General features: G+C 41.0%; 1 protein-coding gene across 1 annotated transcript in view; it reads right to left on the reverse strand.

Annotated features, from left to right (window-relative positions):
• The window catches only part of Stk26 (serine/threonine kinase 26), a 55,321-nt gene extending 38,168 nt beyond the window's left edge, over nucleotides 1-17,153 (reverse strand). Inside the window, exons 1-2 of the mRNA XM_041642880.1 lie at nucleotides 17,003-17,153; nucleotides 16,739-16,889 (exon numbers count right to left, since the gene is read on the reverse strand). Coding sequence (XP_041498814.1) covers nucleotides 16,739-16,780 — 42 coding nt within the window. The 5' untranslated portion in view covers nucleotides 16,781-16,889; nucleotides 17,003-17,153. The remainder of the gene's footprint in view (nucleotides 1-16,738; nucleotides 16,890-17,002) is intronic.
• Between the last annotated feature and the right edge of the window lie 1,540 nt (nucleotides 17,154-18,693).

An 18,693-nucleotide genomic window follows, 5' to 3' on the forward strand; every position in this document is an offset into this window, starting at 1 on the left:
CTGCCCACCCCAAAAAGACTGAAAAAAAAAATCACTTAGAAATAAAATGGAAGAGGTTTCTTTGATTTTCCTTGCCTTAGGAAAGTTCTTTCTTCCCTTTTCTTTCCCTTCTTCATACCCAACCTTAATGGCAGCTCAGCTATGGCAAAATGCTTTTCCTGATCATTTCAACAGTTTGGACTGGCTTAGCCTTCCTCGGAATTTCTGATTTGGCTGGTAGGGAGCCACTGACAGTTTTCAGCAGATGAAGGCTAAAATAAATGTTGTAGTTCAGGTAATTCCATCATGTCTGCACACAGCCTTGAGTCAAGTTACTGACAAAAGCCAGAAGGGCATGATAAAAAGCAAGGATGATATCCGACACTTTCCAAGGGGGAAAATGCTGATAGAGCCTCGTGATTAACGAAATGGGGCGAGAAAGGAAATCTGCAGCAGGTTATACATAATGCTTGCTGGTCTCGATCATATTGTGATTTGCCAATACATGCTTTATGGCTGATGTCACCTCCCCCACGAAATCAAGCGGTTAAGTGGCTTTTGATAGAGCCTGATTATTTCACATGCTATGATCTAATAAACTGAATGCATTTTTGATTAAGTATTCTTCTCCTTCCTGCTGACGAGGTCCCTGAGATGTTAATTGTAGGGAGAGGACACTCACGCAGTACAAGGAAGAAATAAATGTGATTATTTCTGACACTTAACACTCGCTATTCAATTCCCCTCTTGAATAGATATAGCTGTTTAATTTAAAATACAAATAAACGCAAGGAACACTATCTTCTGCCCTCCATTACATTTCTTTATTTTCTGTGTTAAAATTGAGAAAAAATTTAAATGTGCCCATTAAAAAAACACACATGTTTTATGTTCATTATTCTTATCAATCCAACTTTCTATATTCTTCAGTGGCTAAAATTTATCTTGAAGAAGTGAAGAAAAATAAGTATACATTTACTATCATCTGAGGCATTTCCTTGGGTTCATTTTAATAATAGGGCTGCATATAAATCAGGTGTATGGCAAACAGAAAACTTAGTTTTCACACTATACGTCTACCTTTATAGGAAATGATATAAAACCCTACTTTCTCTAGATCAGCGATTCTCATTGGGGTCAAGGACCTAAGGCAGAGCTGGGAAACGTTTTCTTAAAAGGGGCTTTGTGAGTCAAATGAAGCCTGCAGTCCCCGAATGCCATATTTATAAACTATTTTCTAAAAACATAACAAGGATCATCTTTTTCTTCCTTCCTGGGGACAGAGTTCAGTGTTAAAATGCTTCCCAAGCATGTACTTGCTTCCATCCCCAGCATGGCTATATTCATTTTTATTACTATTGCAAGTATTAATATTATTTTGTTTTGCAGGCAGAATTTGGTTCTCAGCTATAGTGTGCTAACTGTTGCCATCAGGAATCCACTATATGTTAAGTGTGTGTGTGCGGGCGTGTGCACAGGTGTGCGGGCGTGTGCACAGGTGTGCGCGCACACACACACACAAACACACACAATCATAACTGCTCTAGAGCGCAAAGAGAATTAGCCTTAGTCATGTGTCCTTCAAAGGAAAATCGGGACCTTTCTTGTTTCGTGATTCAGATAACCAAGTCCTACTTGAGAAAGTTCCAAAAGCTCCACCCTAAGGTGAATGATAAATGTTTTAAAAATACAGTCAAGGACTGGGGCATGGTAAGGCACTCAGGAGGAGTAGACACAGGAATTGTGAATGAGAGACCAGCTTGGGCTATAGTGCTAGACCTTGCCTCAAAAATACAAAACCAAATACACAGTCATTTATAAATATTTACCAAGGGAGAATGCAAAATTGTCCAATTTCAAGCCCCGTTCCTTTGTCTCAATTGCAAGGCAAACATTATATATACCTCTTAGTAGAAAACTGATTTCTCAGTCAAAACATAAGCTGTACATAAACTGCTTTCACAGAAAATACTTCACATCTCAATCAAAGTTTGTTTGCAATGGGAATCCAGACTCTCCAATATATAAATACTTGAATATTGCCCTGATGTACAAATAAAAACTAAGCCAGATATGATGCATCAGGCATGTAATCCCAGCTCTTGGAAAGCTAAGGCAGGAGACGTGCTACAGGTCCCAGGCCATCCTGAGCTATGTTTCAAGATTCTGTGTCACAACCAAATTAACTAAAGCAGAATAAACTAAACAAAACCCACTAAGATGAACCAACAGCAACAATGCCTTGGTCCTAATTCCTACTCCCCACAAACTCGTACCTGGAGAGTCATTGGGGCAGTCTCCTTATATCGTAGTGTAGCAGATGCTAGAGCATAGGAAAACAGACTGCACTGCATTCTCCAGCCTCATGGGTAAGAGGAAACAATTTACTGACCTCCTGAGGTTAAAAAAAATCGAGTTCTCAAGCTTGGGAAATATTTGGTTATGTTAAGCGAGAATATTTTTTCACAATGAACACATCTTTTCAGCTAACAGAGTACTTTGGCAAATTGGAGACTGCGCCTTATCTATCAACTAGAATTTTGATCCCTGACATTGTAATTGGATGTCAAACTGTCATCAAAAAAAAAAATATATACGACCGAGCAATCAGATTAAAATGCTTCTTGTTATCCAGCTTGAGAGAAGAATGTAGGTGAGCAACAGGAAAGAACTTTCTCTGTCCCAGATCTGAAGCCGGCACTGAAACCGCTAGGATAAACAATTGGGCTCAGTTTTGTTTTCTTTTTTTTTATTTCTGCAAAGAAATAAATTTATACCTTCTAAACTATTGCAGACTTAAATCAGTAATAAAAACAATGGAATATTCAATATCCATTAGGTGTTCCTAGGGAGAAAACAATCCAGAAGCAAACAAACAAAAAACCCCAAACAAAACCTGGATAACTACAGCTTGAACTCTTTTCTCAGCCAAAACACAAATCAAACAGCCATTATGCAAACTTATTTCAAAGTAAATTAGAGATGGTCTTCCGTCTTGAAGCACACCAAATAACTATTCTAATCCCTTCTCCAGGGAGACCTTAAATGTCAGAGCCTATTGAAAATGTAACCATTATATTAAGCCCAATCATTTGAAAGTGAGACTCATTCTTTTTGTCCTTCCTCCACACAAAACAGCAGTCCGAATGAGTTAAATGAAATTCATGCTATTCTGGCACCTTTCCTTGCTTAAATAGAAAGTACGCCTTTAGGTGCAGATAGTGGGTCTGCAGAGAATAAGATATGGGGATAGGACCACCGAAAATGATTACAGGTATCTAGAAGCAATTATTAAGATCGATATGCATACAACTAAACTTGCACATCTTAATTAGAAAAGCAGCTAAAATCACCACCCCATTGTCATCACTTATCCCCCCAATCTTTCACAAGCTTGATCTCAAGCCCCCCCAATTCTCTTTACAGATATTTTCTTGTCATTACAAATCAATTATGCAAATATAACTTTCATCACAGAAGCCATAAGAACATTTAGAAAAAGAATTACTATTACCTTCTCAGTCTCCTTTTCTGTTAGCTTTTTCTCCACTCTGCAGAAAGTAGGGAAATTTCCCATTCTTAAAAAATAGATAGACAAAATTCTCAGTCTTTGAAGCAAAAGACTACTTTCCCCTTCCTTGGAAACACTGTCCTTCTGTGCTCCCCGAGTCCAGCACCGTTTTACTTCCCCTATATTTTCTGTTTGCTCAGGAGACAGCAGTAATCCTCTGGTATTAGGAAATGCTACCTCCCCTAAGCAGGGCTTCCAAAAACGATGCCTGAACCTCAGAAGATAGGCAACCCAGAGCAAGAAAGGGAATAGCTTTTTCACGTGCTAGTATGAGAGATCACAGTCTCAAAAGACGACCGTGGAGGTGTCATCTATACTGAAGTCTCAAAACTGAGTCATCCTTAACTACTTGAAACCCACATTTTCATTTTATGTGCCCTTTGGGAAGGTGGTGGCAGAGTAAAAAAAAAAAAAGATCTTTCAGTGACAGTCACCATTTTTCATAACGAAATAAAAAGTTGGAAGAAAAAGCAGCTTCCTGGTACAAGATTCTGTTCGTGACTGAGTCAGACTCCATTATCTGGTTCCCTCCATTCCCAGTCACCTTCACCTTAGAATCCATAGTGTGAAACATCGGTAATACATTTAGCTTCAGAATTAGCTTGGACAGTGACAGCTACAAATCATTTGCATACTGCCCAGGACCTCTGATTTTACTAACAGGTGAACGGATTTGTGTTTATCAAAGGCGGCTCCTTCAATGCAACGATTCTCTGTAAGACTGTTCTATGGGAGAAATTAAGGAGACTATCGGAAATCTTGATAAATGTAATCCCACGTAATGTTCAATTCTAATTCTCTAAAACTGCTTAACACTGGCATCGAATTTCCTTCAAAGTCAATTCTCATGATCTGTATGAAACAGACTGCGGTGCGCTCAATTTCTGTAAGAATCATGGGAGTTTAAATAGCAAGAGAACAAAATGAGGAAGGAAGAACTAGGCATGATGGAAGTGTAACTACCATGCGTCACAATGAAGTGTCCAGCATCTCAGCAGAGGTAGGAATAAACAGACGCCCTACCTTACAGGGAACATTCTAAATTGCAGTCTGCGTTCTCTAGATTTTTTTTCAAATGTCAGAAACATTTGCTAACAACAGGAATGCCACAGCTTTTCACAAATACACTTTTCCAGAACCTTCATTTCCTGCCATTAAGTGCAGACCTTCTTAAATGTCATTATCGTATTTGTCTGTTTCTTGAACTTAGGAACCATGTCATCTTCTGTCCACTTTATGCTGAGCCTTCTTTTTTAAATAAAGTGTTTTCAAATACAAAACTCTATTTCCTGTGCAGTACCCTTGTACATGTAAATGTATACATATGTATACATGTATGTTTATATACATGTATGCTGCATCCATCAATCATTTTCACCAACACAAATTAAAGTTAACAATCTTGACTCTCGTTAATGGATGTTCACTAAAGCATGGGGTATAGATAGGGTAACCAGACTTTTACAGCTTAAGAAACAGTATTATATAAAGGGACAATAGCTGATTATATGGGTTGATTCTAATGATGAAGAAACATAGATTAAAATACTTTAAGAGAAATTGTTGTATGTGCTGTTTGGGATATCATGGGTGGTCAATTTTTATTTCTGAAGGATGGATTCTTTTTTGTTGTTGTTGTTGTTAACTTGTGTTCATTTTAGAAATTGGAAAATGATCTAATACAAAACTGGTACAGTGGGTAATCAAGTTTGTCCACATTGTTCGGAGTCTGCAAACTCATTAAATATTTGCTTCCCTTGTTTTCAGTTCTAATACTCTGTTTGAACTTGACTCTGGTTTTCCTACATGGTACCTGTTGGCAAGTGCTAACATACTAACCTGGCAGGTCTAGGGAATGTGTTACAAGGCAGAAAGGCCATTTAGGAAGTAGTTTGATATTTCCTTAATGATTCAGAATTAACTTCCTCTCTCTTCCGGAAATTTACATATTTAATCACAAGTTGGCTTCAGAGTGGCATGATTATGAATAAACATTTTTCTAATAGCAGCCTAGATACATTAGATTCAGTTTGTTTGATTGATGAGGTCCATGTAGGTAGGAAGGTGTACAACAGCAAGCCGCAGGAGGGTCGGAATAACGAAAAGTGATACTGTTTATGAAAATTGTGGAAGGGCTTTAAAAATCTCCGATTTAGGGGAAAATATTGGCATTTATAATCATGGCCTTCTACCTCATTTTAACCAGATTTTATGTTCTTAATGAGTGCTTGCATCCTAACTAAGAGAATCTGCTGAGCTATTTACTACAGAAAGCACAGAACCATGCTGGACATGCTATCAGAATTCAACAGAAAGTTGCTATTTGCAAGAATTTCCCACCTAAAGAATTACCCAGAGGGAGGATGTTCTATGGCATGGCACCATTGAAACCAGTTAGGTTGACACCAGGCTCATTAAAAACTGTCACTAAGTGAAAAAAAAATTTCCCATATAAAAGTTAAATATATATACTATATATATAACAAAATCTAAGTTATCAATTGATAGATAAAAACATAAATTCTTTACTTAGTGCACGCATGAGTCGATGATCAATACAATGACAATGGGCATTCTCTAAGATGCAAACATACCTGGAGGGAGGAAAGAAATCACAGATGGAGTGGGAGGTTGTTGTTCAGTTGGTTGGTTGGTTCTGAAGCTGTAGAACTCGGACACAGTTGTGTTCCCATCCTTGGAGGGATAGCTGGAAATCTTGTTTTCATCTCCCACACATTTATCTTCTATCAGCTCCCTCCCTGTTTCCATTTTCTCTCCTGAACAAGCTGGCTAATGATTGCTTCTGCTTGGCTGTGTGAACCAGCACTTCAAATCTGGCCTTCGGCGGATTCTCTTCAAGACTCAGCTGGACAGCTGATTCTTGACCCTCTCATCATGCTTCTCCAATTCCCACATTCAATTAGTCACCAAGGTCTGTAAATACCTTGAGTGGTGCTCAGAAGAGTCTCCAAACCAACAGAACAGCTGGGAACTTATTAGACATGTAAATTCCCAGAGTCTACCTCAGACCTCCAGAATCAGAAATGGAAGGGATGGGACCAGCCTTGCTTTTAACAACCCCTCCAGGTGGTTTTGTAGCAGGCTGGAATTTGCCCTTCATTGCCCTAGATAAGTAGTTCTCAACCTGTGGGCCTTGGCCCCTTAGAGGGGAGGGGGGTCAAATGATCCTCTCATGGGGGTTGCATATCAGATATCCTGCATATCCAATATTTATATTATGATTTATAACAGCAGCAAGATTACAGTTATGAATTAGCAACGAAAATAATTTTCTGGTTGGGGATCACCATAACACCAGGAACTGTATTACAGAGGAACGGCATTAGGGAGGTTGAGAACCACTACCTTAGAACAAACACTTTTCAACTTAAGCCTTCAGACCTCTCCATCCAGCCTCCTGCATATTTTTTAAGTTTTAAGCGAACTTCCAAACAAACACTCATCTTGCTAAATAACTTTTGATAACTGACTAAAGATTAACCAAGTAAATAAATGTCTCAGTCTGCCATTCAAAGCTTTGTATAACGTGTCCCAAACAGTTCATTCTAACTAGTACCTACCTCAAACCTCTGATGTACGCATTTCTTCTTTTGTGAACTTCTTTTTTTTTCTAAATGGCAGTATTCTACATAACCTATCTTCTCCGGGATGCGTCTGTAGCAGAGGCTATATCATTTAGCATGCATTGGTTTCAATCTGCCCTGTCGAATTTCTCAATGTCATTCTAGTTTACGACCTTCTTGAAGTCAGAAAAATCTCTTGTGTTTGCTGTCTCAAACGATGAGCACAAAGTCCTATGCCCTAATCAAAAGAAGCTTTGGAAAGACCTGATAACGCCTTTCTACCTGAGTTCAGAACCAGTTACTTCTTGAAGAGTGAGGATAGAAAAACATTAAACCTGGAGCAGCACAGCCCAGCATGGGAAGGTCTGATATATTACCATTTACTGGGTGGCACATAGGAAGGCTCTGAGCTCATTTCAAACAAAAGGATTTGGATGTAAACTGGAGAAGTAAATAGGACTGAGCTAATGAGTTTGCTAACTCATGGGGTCAGTAGCATTTAAAAGCATACATCTGAAAAATGTTTCTTTCCCCAGGGCGGCTAGACACTCTGACTATAGTCTCTTGTAACCACAAGAGGTCAAAGTTCTACTTAGTAGCATGTGTGCATGCTTTCCTGGTTGGTTTCTTTTGTGCTTCTGCTTAAAGTTAAGGCAGGCATCAGGAAATTGAGACGGAGGAATCCAAGAACTTTCCCAGCTCTAGCGGGCAGAGGGTTTGGGAAGAAATTCTGACTTAATGGTTTCCACTGGTTCAGCTTCTTCCAATTTCCTTGCATCAATCACACCCACCCCATACCCCACCTGATTATGTATGTTGCTCACCCCTCTCCCATCACCTGTTACTCTGTTATTCAAACGCTACTGCATCAAATAGCTAAGCCTAGCTTAATAAACATGCTGTAAAGTGATATGCCCCAAATCCAGTGGTTTAATGGAAATCTAGGGGAGGGAATTATTTTTTAAAAGAAAACGCTGGAACAGAGCAGCTCAAAAATGCATTTTCAAAGAAAACTCTGGATGCTTCTAGATGTCCTTGAAGCATTTCCTCCACCTGCCAAAAATTCACTCCTAGGATTATGTTACCAGGCACTGTTGAAATCTGGCAGAGTAATTCACCAGCATACTTTGAAATGACGGAACACATCCAGGGCAGAGTACATTTCAAATTCCCCTGAAACTTCATTACATTGATGCTAGGAAGCTGCTCGTAGAATCCAAAGCAACAGTTATTCTTCGGAGGGACACACTATTGTTCTTTAAAAAGCACATTTTTAAAGTCATCATGGTTGATTTCAACCTCACTTATTTCGGTGCTTTGAATTTTAAGTCAGAATGGCTTTACAGATCCCCCTAACTTTCTCCTTAACGGGTGGGTGGCGCACCAAAAGGGAAAGCACCATCAACACACAATCCCTGTTCCAAGGGCCACAGAGAAAGAGTTGAAAAGCTTTTTTTTTCTTTTTTCTGTAGCCATTTTCTATGATGAATGCACAAAACCATGGCACCTTGTTTTCTCGACAACACTTCAGGAAAGGAACTTGATCAAATAGGTAGAAGTTGAGCAGTGAAAATGTAATCAGAGGCTGGGAATGTAGCTCCACGGTCTAACCCTTGTCTAGCATCTACTAGGCACTGTGACTGATGCTGGGGGGGGGGGGGGATGGGGAATACACACGCATGTTTACAAATCTTTCATCTCTTTCATCTAAGCTGTCTACAGTTTTTCCCCTAAGGCTCAGGAAGTATGAACTGCAATTGTGCTCTAATTTTGCCAGAGTATCTAAAAGTATGCCATTCTAATGGCTAATCTGATATTTGGGGATATGAATCATTCAAATCCACGATCTTAGGAGAAATGAAGGAGATGAAAAGGCAGTAGGCTGCTGTCAGGGGAATGCTGGAACAAGTCCAGAGAAGGCTAAGGAGCATCCTGCACCTTTCTCTCCAGCCCCAGTAGGGATGTGTTGCTGAGGTGTTACGAGGAGGCAGGCAGGAATAGAGTACAGGACTTGCTGTGGAAATAAGCCTGCCTGTTTTTCTAAACATTCGTATCAGGTGATTTGCCTGTTGTAATGAAGGTTGGGGAAGACAGTCAGCCAGGGCTACGATGACAGCCTTCTACATTTAAATTCCATTTTGAAGGCATTTTCCTTCAATCACTCCTTTTATTTCATAAGAGTTTTAATGGGGAATTAGTTATTATCTTAAATATCTGATTTCTATGAACACAATATTTTACTTAAAGAGGCAGATGACCAAATAAGAAATATGTATCTAACATGGGTTGAAAATTTTAGCCGTGGATATTTTATTAATTATTGTTTATTTTAAAATTAGGAGCTGGCAACGTAGCTCAATTCTAGAGCGCACATCATGCAGACGGCCATGAGTTCTATCATAAGTGCTGCAGAAATTAAATGAATAGGTAAATACTAATAAAATTCATGACATTCCTCCAAAAACATTGTTTTATATGTGCATAGGAAGACCTTGAGTCTTAATTATGAGAAATGAAAAGGAGTTTGTTGCATCACACCTAATAATGATGTTAGTTTTAATTCTCTGAATTCCCTTTTCTAGCAACAAATGCAATCAGCTGTACCACCACTCTTTCAGAAGACACAACTCAATCAAAAAGTAGTACCAAGATGCTTGACACTCTACTATGAAATTTCCTTTTAGTTGTCATGAGTCCCTGTAAAATGTGACTATTACAAGAGAATCCACACACTGAACTCTCAGTCTAAACAGCCTTAATACAGGAGGAAGAAAGGACTCAGCAATTAGGAGCACTTGCTACTCTCTCAGAGAACCCTGGTTCCCTTTGGTTTCCAACGCCTATGTGGAGGCTCTACCAACTTTAACTCCAGGGAATCTACCATCTTTGAACAGCAGACACACATGTGGTACACACACGTTTACATACATGCAGGCCAACATTCACACACATAAAAATAAATATTTTTAAAAATACATTGATATGGATGAAACTATCAAATTCAAATGTGATAGCTGGGTTTAGGAAATAAAGAAGCCTCAGAAAGTAGCATAGGCAACAGGAGAACAGATCAAAGATGCAAAGAGGGTGTGAGGGCTTAATCACCAAACAATCCTACAGGGGCAACGGAAAGGCAGCTCAAATGAAAAGGCAAAGCGAATAGATGAAGACAGAGGAAGCCATTTTCCCCAAAGACAAAAGTTTGCCTGAAATCAGAAATCAGTCCCACTTAGAAGGAAATCCGCGAGACTCTCATTTTCTCACAAAGACATGGACAACAAGCGGATAACAGTGTCAGACTGTGGATAGCTGAATTGTTCTGAACTACATCACGCTTACATATTATAGTATTCGCCAAAATCATTTCAACGAATGCAAAGTCTCTACTGCCCACATGGACCACACAACATAAGCATTCCACAACTTACTTCAAAATTAGCCAGAAAGTTAAAAGGCAGAAATAGTCTATAGTACGTTTGCTGCCAACTCTATGTATAAAGACTCATGGATGTATTTTTAATAACTATCATTTATATTTTTATTTTATCTATGTAAAAGCTCCTAGATAATGGTATAAACAAAAGTAAAAGGAGTGGTCCAGAGCTTCAACAATCTACAACCTAGCTTTGGAGACACACACAGCTTATTTACTTTTCCATATGTATATTATGCCCATCCCAAACGCTGTTCACATCACAGACAGTCAGAGCCACCAGGTATTCATGTGGGGCTGGACTGTGAACTGAAGTCCTCTGGTGACAAAGACTTTGCCCACAGACTGAAACATCTCTTTAGCTCAAACAAACGCATTCAAAGAAAATTGAAGACAGGATATAAATTGGGCACTGTCTGCTTCTGACAGTAGACACAAATTGTGTGAAAATGGAAGGTTCTTCAGCTTGGTACATTCTCAGGAAGTCCATAGAGAAAGTAAGATTGGGACCTGAAAAGTCAGGTAAGGTTTGGCCAAGCAGTGATTAATGAATTGGAACTAACACAGCAGATCAAATAGGATTGCTTGGTGGGAAGTAGTTAAACTGAGTTTAGAGCTATTATCGAGAGTAGCCCAGGGTAGAAAATAAGGGAAACAGAGCATAGGGCTTGGATCTGACTGGGGGCAGTGGAGTGGTCAGGATTTGGTTTCACTGAAAAGAAAAGGGGGGTATCAAGCCAAAGAGAGCTCCAAGTATACTCCACAGATAACTCCATCATAACAAGCTCTCACTGAGGCAAAAAAAAATGCAGCTTTTATTATTCCCAATTTTGGAGGCAATTTGTACAAGGTTGTTAGGTAAAAGAAAGGCAGATTCAGACTAGTACAGGCTGTGTCTGAATAAGCCATTCCATTTTCTGGATCCATTTCCTAATGGGTAAAATTAAGGGAGTTGCACAAAATCAGACTAGCTAATCCTATTCTGTGAACCACAGTGAGTTGAACGAAACCCCCCACAAAGCAAAGAGAAGCAAAACCAAGTAATTCTCAGGGGGAAAAAAAAAAAGAAGCGAGCACAGGAGGTTTTTAAAATAAGTTTCTCTACTCTCATCCCCTTAACAACTTCTCAGAGGTAACAGTGTTAACAGCTTTGTGTAGTTTTCAGCCATTTTGTGCATATGTGAACATTTATGTAATCTTTGGCATTTTAAAGGGATGAGAGCATAATTGCATAAATAAAGATGACCTTAAACCGAAAAAAAAGGAAGAATAAAAAAATACAGCACCACAATGCTCACTGGCTCCTAAACACCAGGCAAATTATAAGCTCTCATTTCCTATGGCTCAAGAATGGGAAGTGTGTGGGGGGCCTTCTTTATTCAAGTACCATTTCTAGAGCCTCTGTACCGTTTACATCACACGCTATACTCTGCCCAATTCCCATTTACTTTCCCCCAATATCCCCCAGCCTACAGACCCTAGTGTGGAGCCTTCAAATTGCACCTACTCCTCCTCCTCCAAGATAAAGTTGGCTCGGATTATTTTGTTCCAGCTATTGTCATTTTACCTAATGCTTCAGTTTCAACCACTCAACACAGGGTTCCCAAGTTCAAGGTCATGCTTCCAACCTCTTGCTATGACACACAGCAAAGCTGACTGATCAATGAGAAAGAAATGAGGAGACAACACCACCACATACTGGAATCTGGTACCACAAGTCATCTCTTCACTTCAGGCTTCTGGGTGACAGTTACTAAAGATTTTGTCCCAACTAATCACTCCCTCTTTATCTTGCCAGATTTTCTCATCCTCGCATGCATCCTCACTGACCACCTGTGTTTCCTGTCCCGCAAGGGCCTTCACTTCCACAGTCTCACTGATGTTATGACCCGCTTTCATCTCAAAGGTTCTCCGTCTTTTTATCTTCAAGTAAAATGCTGGGTCACATAGGAGACACTCAGTAAATCATTACTGAGGAGCTAAGGCTCCAGTTCTGCATCTCTAACCCTATGTTGGAGTTCGTATGGTGTCATCCCTTTGCTACTTCCAAATTCACATGCATGGAACAGAAATCACCGGCTTCCGGCCAGGTCCACCTCGTCTGTATTACATTCTTATTTCCTCCAGCTACTGTACTTGTATCACTTCTCCCCCTGCAACTAATTATTAAGTCAGGCCATTTCTTTTTTCTTTAAGCCACCCAGAGATATGCCAGGCAACCTGTTAATAAAAGATCCATTTTATCTGCATAGTTATGACTGTCCTACCAAAAGAGCCTCTGCAGATCAAACTGACTTAAATATTGTAATTCCTCAGTACATTCGTTCATCCAATATGGAGTTTTATCCCCTATACATAGCTGTGGTTATTGAGTACCATTATCAAGAAATGTGCGAGGCTATTTCAAATGCTTAAATCTTTCCCTAGCATTCAAAGGCCACCATGATCCGGTCTCACTCCAGTTTTCCAAAATTATCATTTATTATTTCTTTAGAGAAAAACTTTATCTCACCCCAATGATTTTATCCCACTCTCAAAGAAGGTGTATGTGCATGTGTGTATGTATGTTTAAACATGCAGGCAGGCCCTTGGTTATATGTGAGGGTATACCTTAGCTAAGAGTGTTTCTTCATTTGGAAATGTCTATCCTAAGTCATAACAATACTGTAAGGTCAACTGACCTTCCGAAAGTCTTCAACTCTTCTATTCATAACCTCTTTTTATACTTAGAGAGGTAAGATTACAGACTTCGTATTGCTTGATAGTTCTTTAAGGGCGGGTCATATATTTCTATATTGGTCCTTCCTAGAAGCCACTACTGGGTTCACCAGTGACAGGTAATGCTTTTTACTCCCTAGTTAAAAGTTCTCAAAGTATTTATTAATATGAAAATTCCATTTCCATTGGTATCTCAAACAGCCACTGTTAAGCTGCACTATCCCGTTCACATGGAAAGGTACAGAAGAGCTAATTTTAGAATTCTATAAGTAAGCAAATTTGTTTTGCTAGTGAGAGACATAGCACAAAGCATAACAAACATAGTAACTCATACTCAGTTGAACATCTAACTTTTTTTCTCTTACCTAAACATTATGAAAGACTGAAAATTGCTTTTGCATATTTGTTTAAAAACACTAATGCAAGACTATACTTTCAAGGCTTATTTCCACAGTTCAATAAAAACACTAATACAAGCTTTAAGGGAAATATCTTAAACTTTCAAATATCATTTTTTAACTGACAACTTTAAAGACAAAACCGGGTTTTAAATCACTGAAGAGTAAATATTTGGGTGGAAAGAAACAGGTTTATTGGAGTTTTTTTTAAGGTTGTACTTTAAATGTGGTTCAAGAGTACAGTTCCTGGATGGAAAATTCCTTTAGTTACAAACCTTAAAAAGTGCACAAGTTAAATATGAAAAGTCATATCCTAGACGTTGAGTGTAACAGAACAAAAACGTTCATTATTAGTACAGTACTGAGAAGTAACAATCCAAATTTTGAGGAACTAATTTCATAAAGGATGAGTTTGAATTGGACCAAATCCTGAGTTTTCTTCCTTCACTCCAAGTTTCTTTTCTATTTTAAACCAGTGGCAACAGAAATGTCTTTGTCTGAAAAGTTTGCAATGCGGAATCTTAAGTGACAGAGCAGGTAGCTTGGCTTCTGCTCCTCATCACTCCTCAAAGGGAGAAAAACATCATGGAGAATGTAATTTTGCTTTTAATTTCTGGAAAACTATTTTTTCCCGTCAATCTTCATAACTCTCCAACATAAACAGTTAAAAACGTACAGGCTGGTCAGTCACTTCACCCTGATTTGGGGAAATATTCCACATTAATTTAAAGAACACATGGCAAAATCAAGTCTTCTTACTACTTAAGCAACCTAAAAGTTGCTTGTTCCTAACTCTACCAAAACTCTAGGAGACTATGATGATCCCAGGATATATTTCCACATCATAGTTTTGCAAAAGAAAACAAAAATACTCTAGACTAAAGGGTCATGCTGCATGCTGTGAATTTTTTTAGGTCACTGTATAATTTCAAGTACGGAAAAAGTTTTTGTTGTTGTTTTTTATGTTACAGCAAGTACTTCAGAACCACATCTAGAAAGAAAAATGGAAATAATTTCAGAATTTGCTGTTTCATTTAGATGGAGAGGGTAGCAAATCAACAATCATTGTGTCTTGGCTAAAAATGGGATGCCTGCCCTGTGCAACCACAGTCTGACAAAATAACAGCAACTTTGAGAAGGCATACCATGCGAGGCAAAGTTGATCATTTCAAATATGTGATTCCCATTTTGACCCACCTTAAGAACCGAAAACCCAAGAAATAACCAGCTTAGATAATTAAACAAAGCAAGGAGCAATACAAAAATGCTGAACAGCAAGCAGTTCGTAAACCATCTAAATCAAATAAAGTCAAGACAAATTAAATAAAGACCAGAAACCACATAAATCAAATAAAGTCAAGACAAATGAAATAAAGACCAGAAACCATTTTCTCCTGAGCACACAGAGTCCCCCAGAATCACAGAGTTGATGAATGAGGGGGTACCAGTGAGGATGCGAGCAGGCGGGCGCCTGCACACAATGGATAGAGAAAGAAGCGTGGAGTCCCCGCGCGACAAACATTATATATGTAAAGCTCTACTTCTCCACATCATAGCAAGAAGAGCAGGCAGGGGAAAGTTCACACTGTGTTCCAGATCAAACAGAGCAAAACCGTAGCTCCTATTGCAAATGTCTGCTTCTCCAGCAACAACCAAAGGTAGAACTGAATGAATGGGTGCGGGGCAGAGTAGTTAGGGGAAAGAGAGCTAGTTCCAGGAGAACCACGAGAAAAAAGTTGGGGGCCCTGGGAAAAGCTTAAATGGATTAATACCATAAAAAGCCCTAGTATTTCCTATTTCACATCTCTTTCCCTCCCCTTCTGTAATTTTATTAAATATAGGCAAACTTCCTGAGTCTCTACTGAGACCTGCTCTAAATTCAGGGAAGCTGTATGTCCTACACAAATGGCCCCTTTGAGGAGAAAGGATTTTTTTTTTTAAATCACCATTGTGATCATGGGTAAAACGAGACCAATTTCCAAGGCAAAAGATGAATCGCATGCAGCAAGCAGTAAAATGAATCTCCAGTTCCCAAAGTTTTGATTCCTACTAGAAGCATAAGCTACTCAAAAGTTCCAGACATTTTCTAACTTGAAAAAAAAAGTTTGTTTGGCTTAGCATATTTAGAAGATCACAGGGAATCCGTTTCAGTGTTTTTAGCCTCTGGCCCATTATTCATGAAGGGGTTGTTTAGGCTACCGTGTGGCGGGGGTCAAATGTAAATGGTTTAAAATATTATAGTGCTTTAAAAAATAAACAAGATGTGTAGAAAGACTGTTGACATAGCTTTTGTCTAATAAAATTATAATATAATGGGGGAAACGGCACAGACTTTGAATAAGAAGTTGGGTCCCACTCAGTAGTAGTCCTTTGCACTGGACAAAAGCTTCAACCCATGTGCTCAGCACTTTATCAGAGACAGGGAGATGGGCCTGGGAAGTCATCACCCAGGTACTCAGAATAGGCTCCTGCGTTCCTCTCAGAACTATCCCCTGGGCCAGGTGGGGGAGCGAGATACAAGTTTGTCTTTAAGTGGCACAAGAGATGAAAAAAGTCATCTAGCTCTTCTCTCTCTGCACACAGGAAGAACCCAATTCAATGCCACCACCACTCCTGGTCTTGCTCCGCCCCAACTTCTGTGTGTGTCGAGCGAGGGGCAACGCTGGGGTGTTTTAGCCCACGCATCCCAAGATGCCCCGTCTCATCTAGGTTAAGTTCTGGGCCAACCCCCCCCCCCCCCCAGTCCCCAACAGTGCCACTATCAAAGAGCCAACAAGCACAGGTGCCTAAGATTCTGGCCTGTTTTTAATCATGCCCCCCTCCCCACAACCCCAGCCCCCATTTACTGTCGCGCCCCAGTCGTCCCAATCTCTCTCGTGCAAAGCACCTTCTAGCCCGGACGCCAGGAAACACCTCGAGCTTTACTTCGGGGTCACCTGGAGAGGGATCCGGCCCTGCCTTCAGGTTTGAGCGGTGGCTGCCCCTGGTCCCTGGTGCCCAGAGCAGGGCTCCGGAGCCGTCACGTGGATGGCAGAGGAGGCCTGGGCTTTCTCACCTGCATCCCGGGCACTTGGACAGCCACCGGTGAGTGGGCCATGGAGGCGAGTGCTACTTTGCGCTGCTTCTGCGGTGGTGGCGCCTTGGGCTCAGACTGGCTCCTCCTACGGGGGTAGCTCGGCTGCTCTCCCAGGCTTCTCGATCCGGGCCTGGAAGGACGCAGAGAAGTGGAGTTAGTGGCTTGCAGCCTCCACTCTCCCACCCCTTCCCCCTTCCTGGGAGGTGAGCGGTTCGCGGCACTGCTCCCTGGGACTCAGTTTACCTCTCAGATGCCCGCCCGCCGAGGTCGTGGCCAACTGCGGTGCTGCTCCTCTTCCTGAAAGCAGGGCTGTACGTGAGGCAGTGGCTGGGAACTGGGCTCCAGTGATGCCGCTCGGCTGCGCCTCGCCGCTTTAGGAAGAAGAGGTGGAGGCGCCCCAGCAACCCGCCCGATCGCTTAGCCTGGAAGGCGGTTGGGGGCGGTTCCCCAGTTGGCCCTGCCTCCACCCCGCTGCCGGGCGGTGTCGGGGGAGCGGAGGCTTCTGGCTGCAAAGGGGTTTGGCTAAAGTAGCTAGAGTCAGAGAAGCAGGAGGCTCTCCGGATTTGGGGGGAGCAGCAGAGCCCTGGATCGAGAAACTTGGGCCTGGAGAAAGAACAGAAGAGTTTGCGAGAGAGGGGTGGGGTGGGGGATGTGAGGGCGACCCGGATGAACGAGGCCACGTTGCAGAGCTGGGGTGCGTGTAGCCTCCCAGAGGTCTGGAGTTGCAAAAGTTTTGCTTGGCTCCCCCACCTGGCCGAGGGTGGGGCCACCAAGCCAGACACCTGCTCCTTCACGCCATAGGTTCCTTCCCTCTTGCTCTTCAGCTTTCTTACCCCTATACATGCCTCAAGTAAGTCACTTTAACCTGAGCCTGTCCCTCCCTTAGGCTATTAGTTGAGGAATGACCTGGCTGAAACTTCTCACAATTTCTGCGTGTGTAAAAGAGAGGCGATTGGGAAACGGATCACCTATTGGCAGAGAAATTAATGAGGATAGCAGAGGCGAGGAGCATGAGATTAGATCTTTGGCAGTACAGACAGCTGAATTCAGCATACACAGCAGCGACTTCTGCCTTTTTTCCAACTTAAGCTCAACTCCAGGAGCAAGGCAAGCCCCTTTTCGGGAACCCAAAATCAGCAGTGACTGCTAATAGTAGCACTCACAGGAATCTAGGGAAGCTCTTTTGTGTACATAGGAGGGGCTAACAGTCAAATGCCAGACGAAAATGAGGACACACCTTACAGTTTGTTACGAGGCTGTGTTTCCAACACACTGGGTGGAAACTCTAAGTAGACGCCCCACAAATGCTAGCCTTCATTTATAACTTTTCCCTAAGGAAAGTAGCTGCTTACTGTGAACACAGCTATTACTAATGAGTTCATTCGCTTTGGGCCAGAGACCCCTAAAGTTCAGACTTTGAGTTTTGGAATGAGTTACTGTGACAGGAGCTCATCTGGGTCACACTGTTTTCTCCCCCATTGAACAAATAGAGCAAAAGGCTCACCCAAGTAAATATTTGACTCAGATATTGCAATTAAAAAGTGATGCATCAGAGAATTCTCCTCGCGGTCCCCCCTGACTACTTACTACCTTCTGTTTGCTTTCTGTTTACTTGGAAGATTATTAAACAATAGCATTGCCTCTTCCTCACTCACAGGTCCCCAATTCTAAGTGTTCTTTATTTCTACCCAATGGTAGGCCCCAATCTAGTGTCTATTTTTTACTAGTCTAACACACACTTTACAGTAGCCTACCCTGAAGCATGCAATGCCACCTAAACTTTAATGTCCATAGAGATCTCAAAGGAGTTTCCTTCTTGGTTTACTTTTTGTCTGTTTTTTGTTTGTTTGTTTGTTGTTGGTTTTTTTTTTTTTTGAGACAAGGTCCCACTGTGTGGCGCTGGCTATCCGGGAACTCCCTATGTAGGCCAGACT

This window comes from Microtus oregoni, unplaced genomic scaffold (assembly GCF_018167655.1).
Source record: "Microtus oregoni isolate MIOR12 unplaced genomic scaffold, Mior012 000080F_ref0000499, whole genome shotgun sequence".
In the NCBI taxonomy this organism is placed as follows: domain Eukaryota; kingdom Metazoa; phylum Chordata; class Mammalia; order Rodentia; family Cricetidae; genus Microtus; species Microtus oregoni.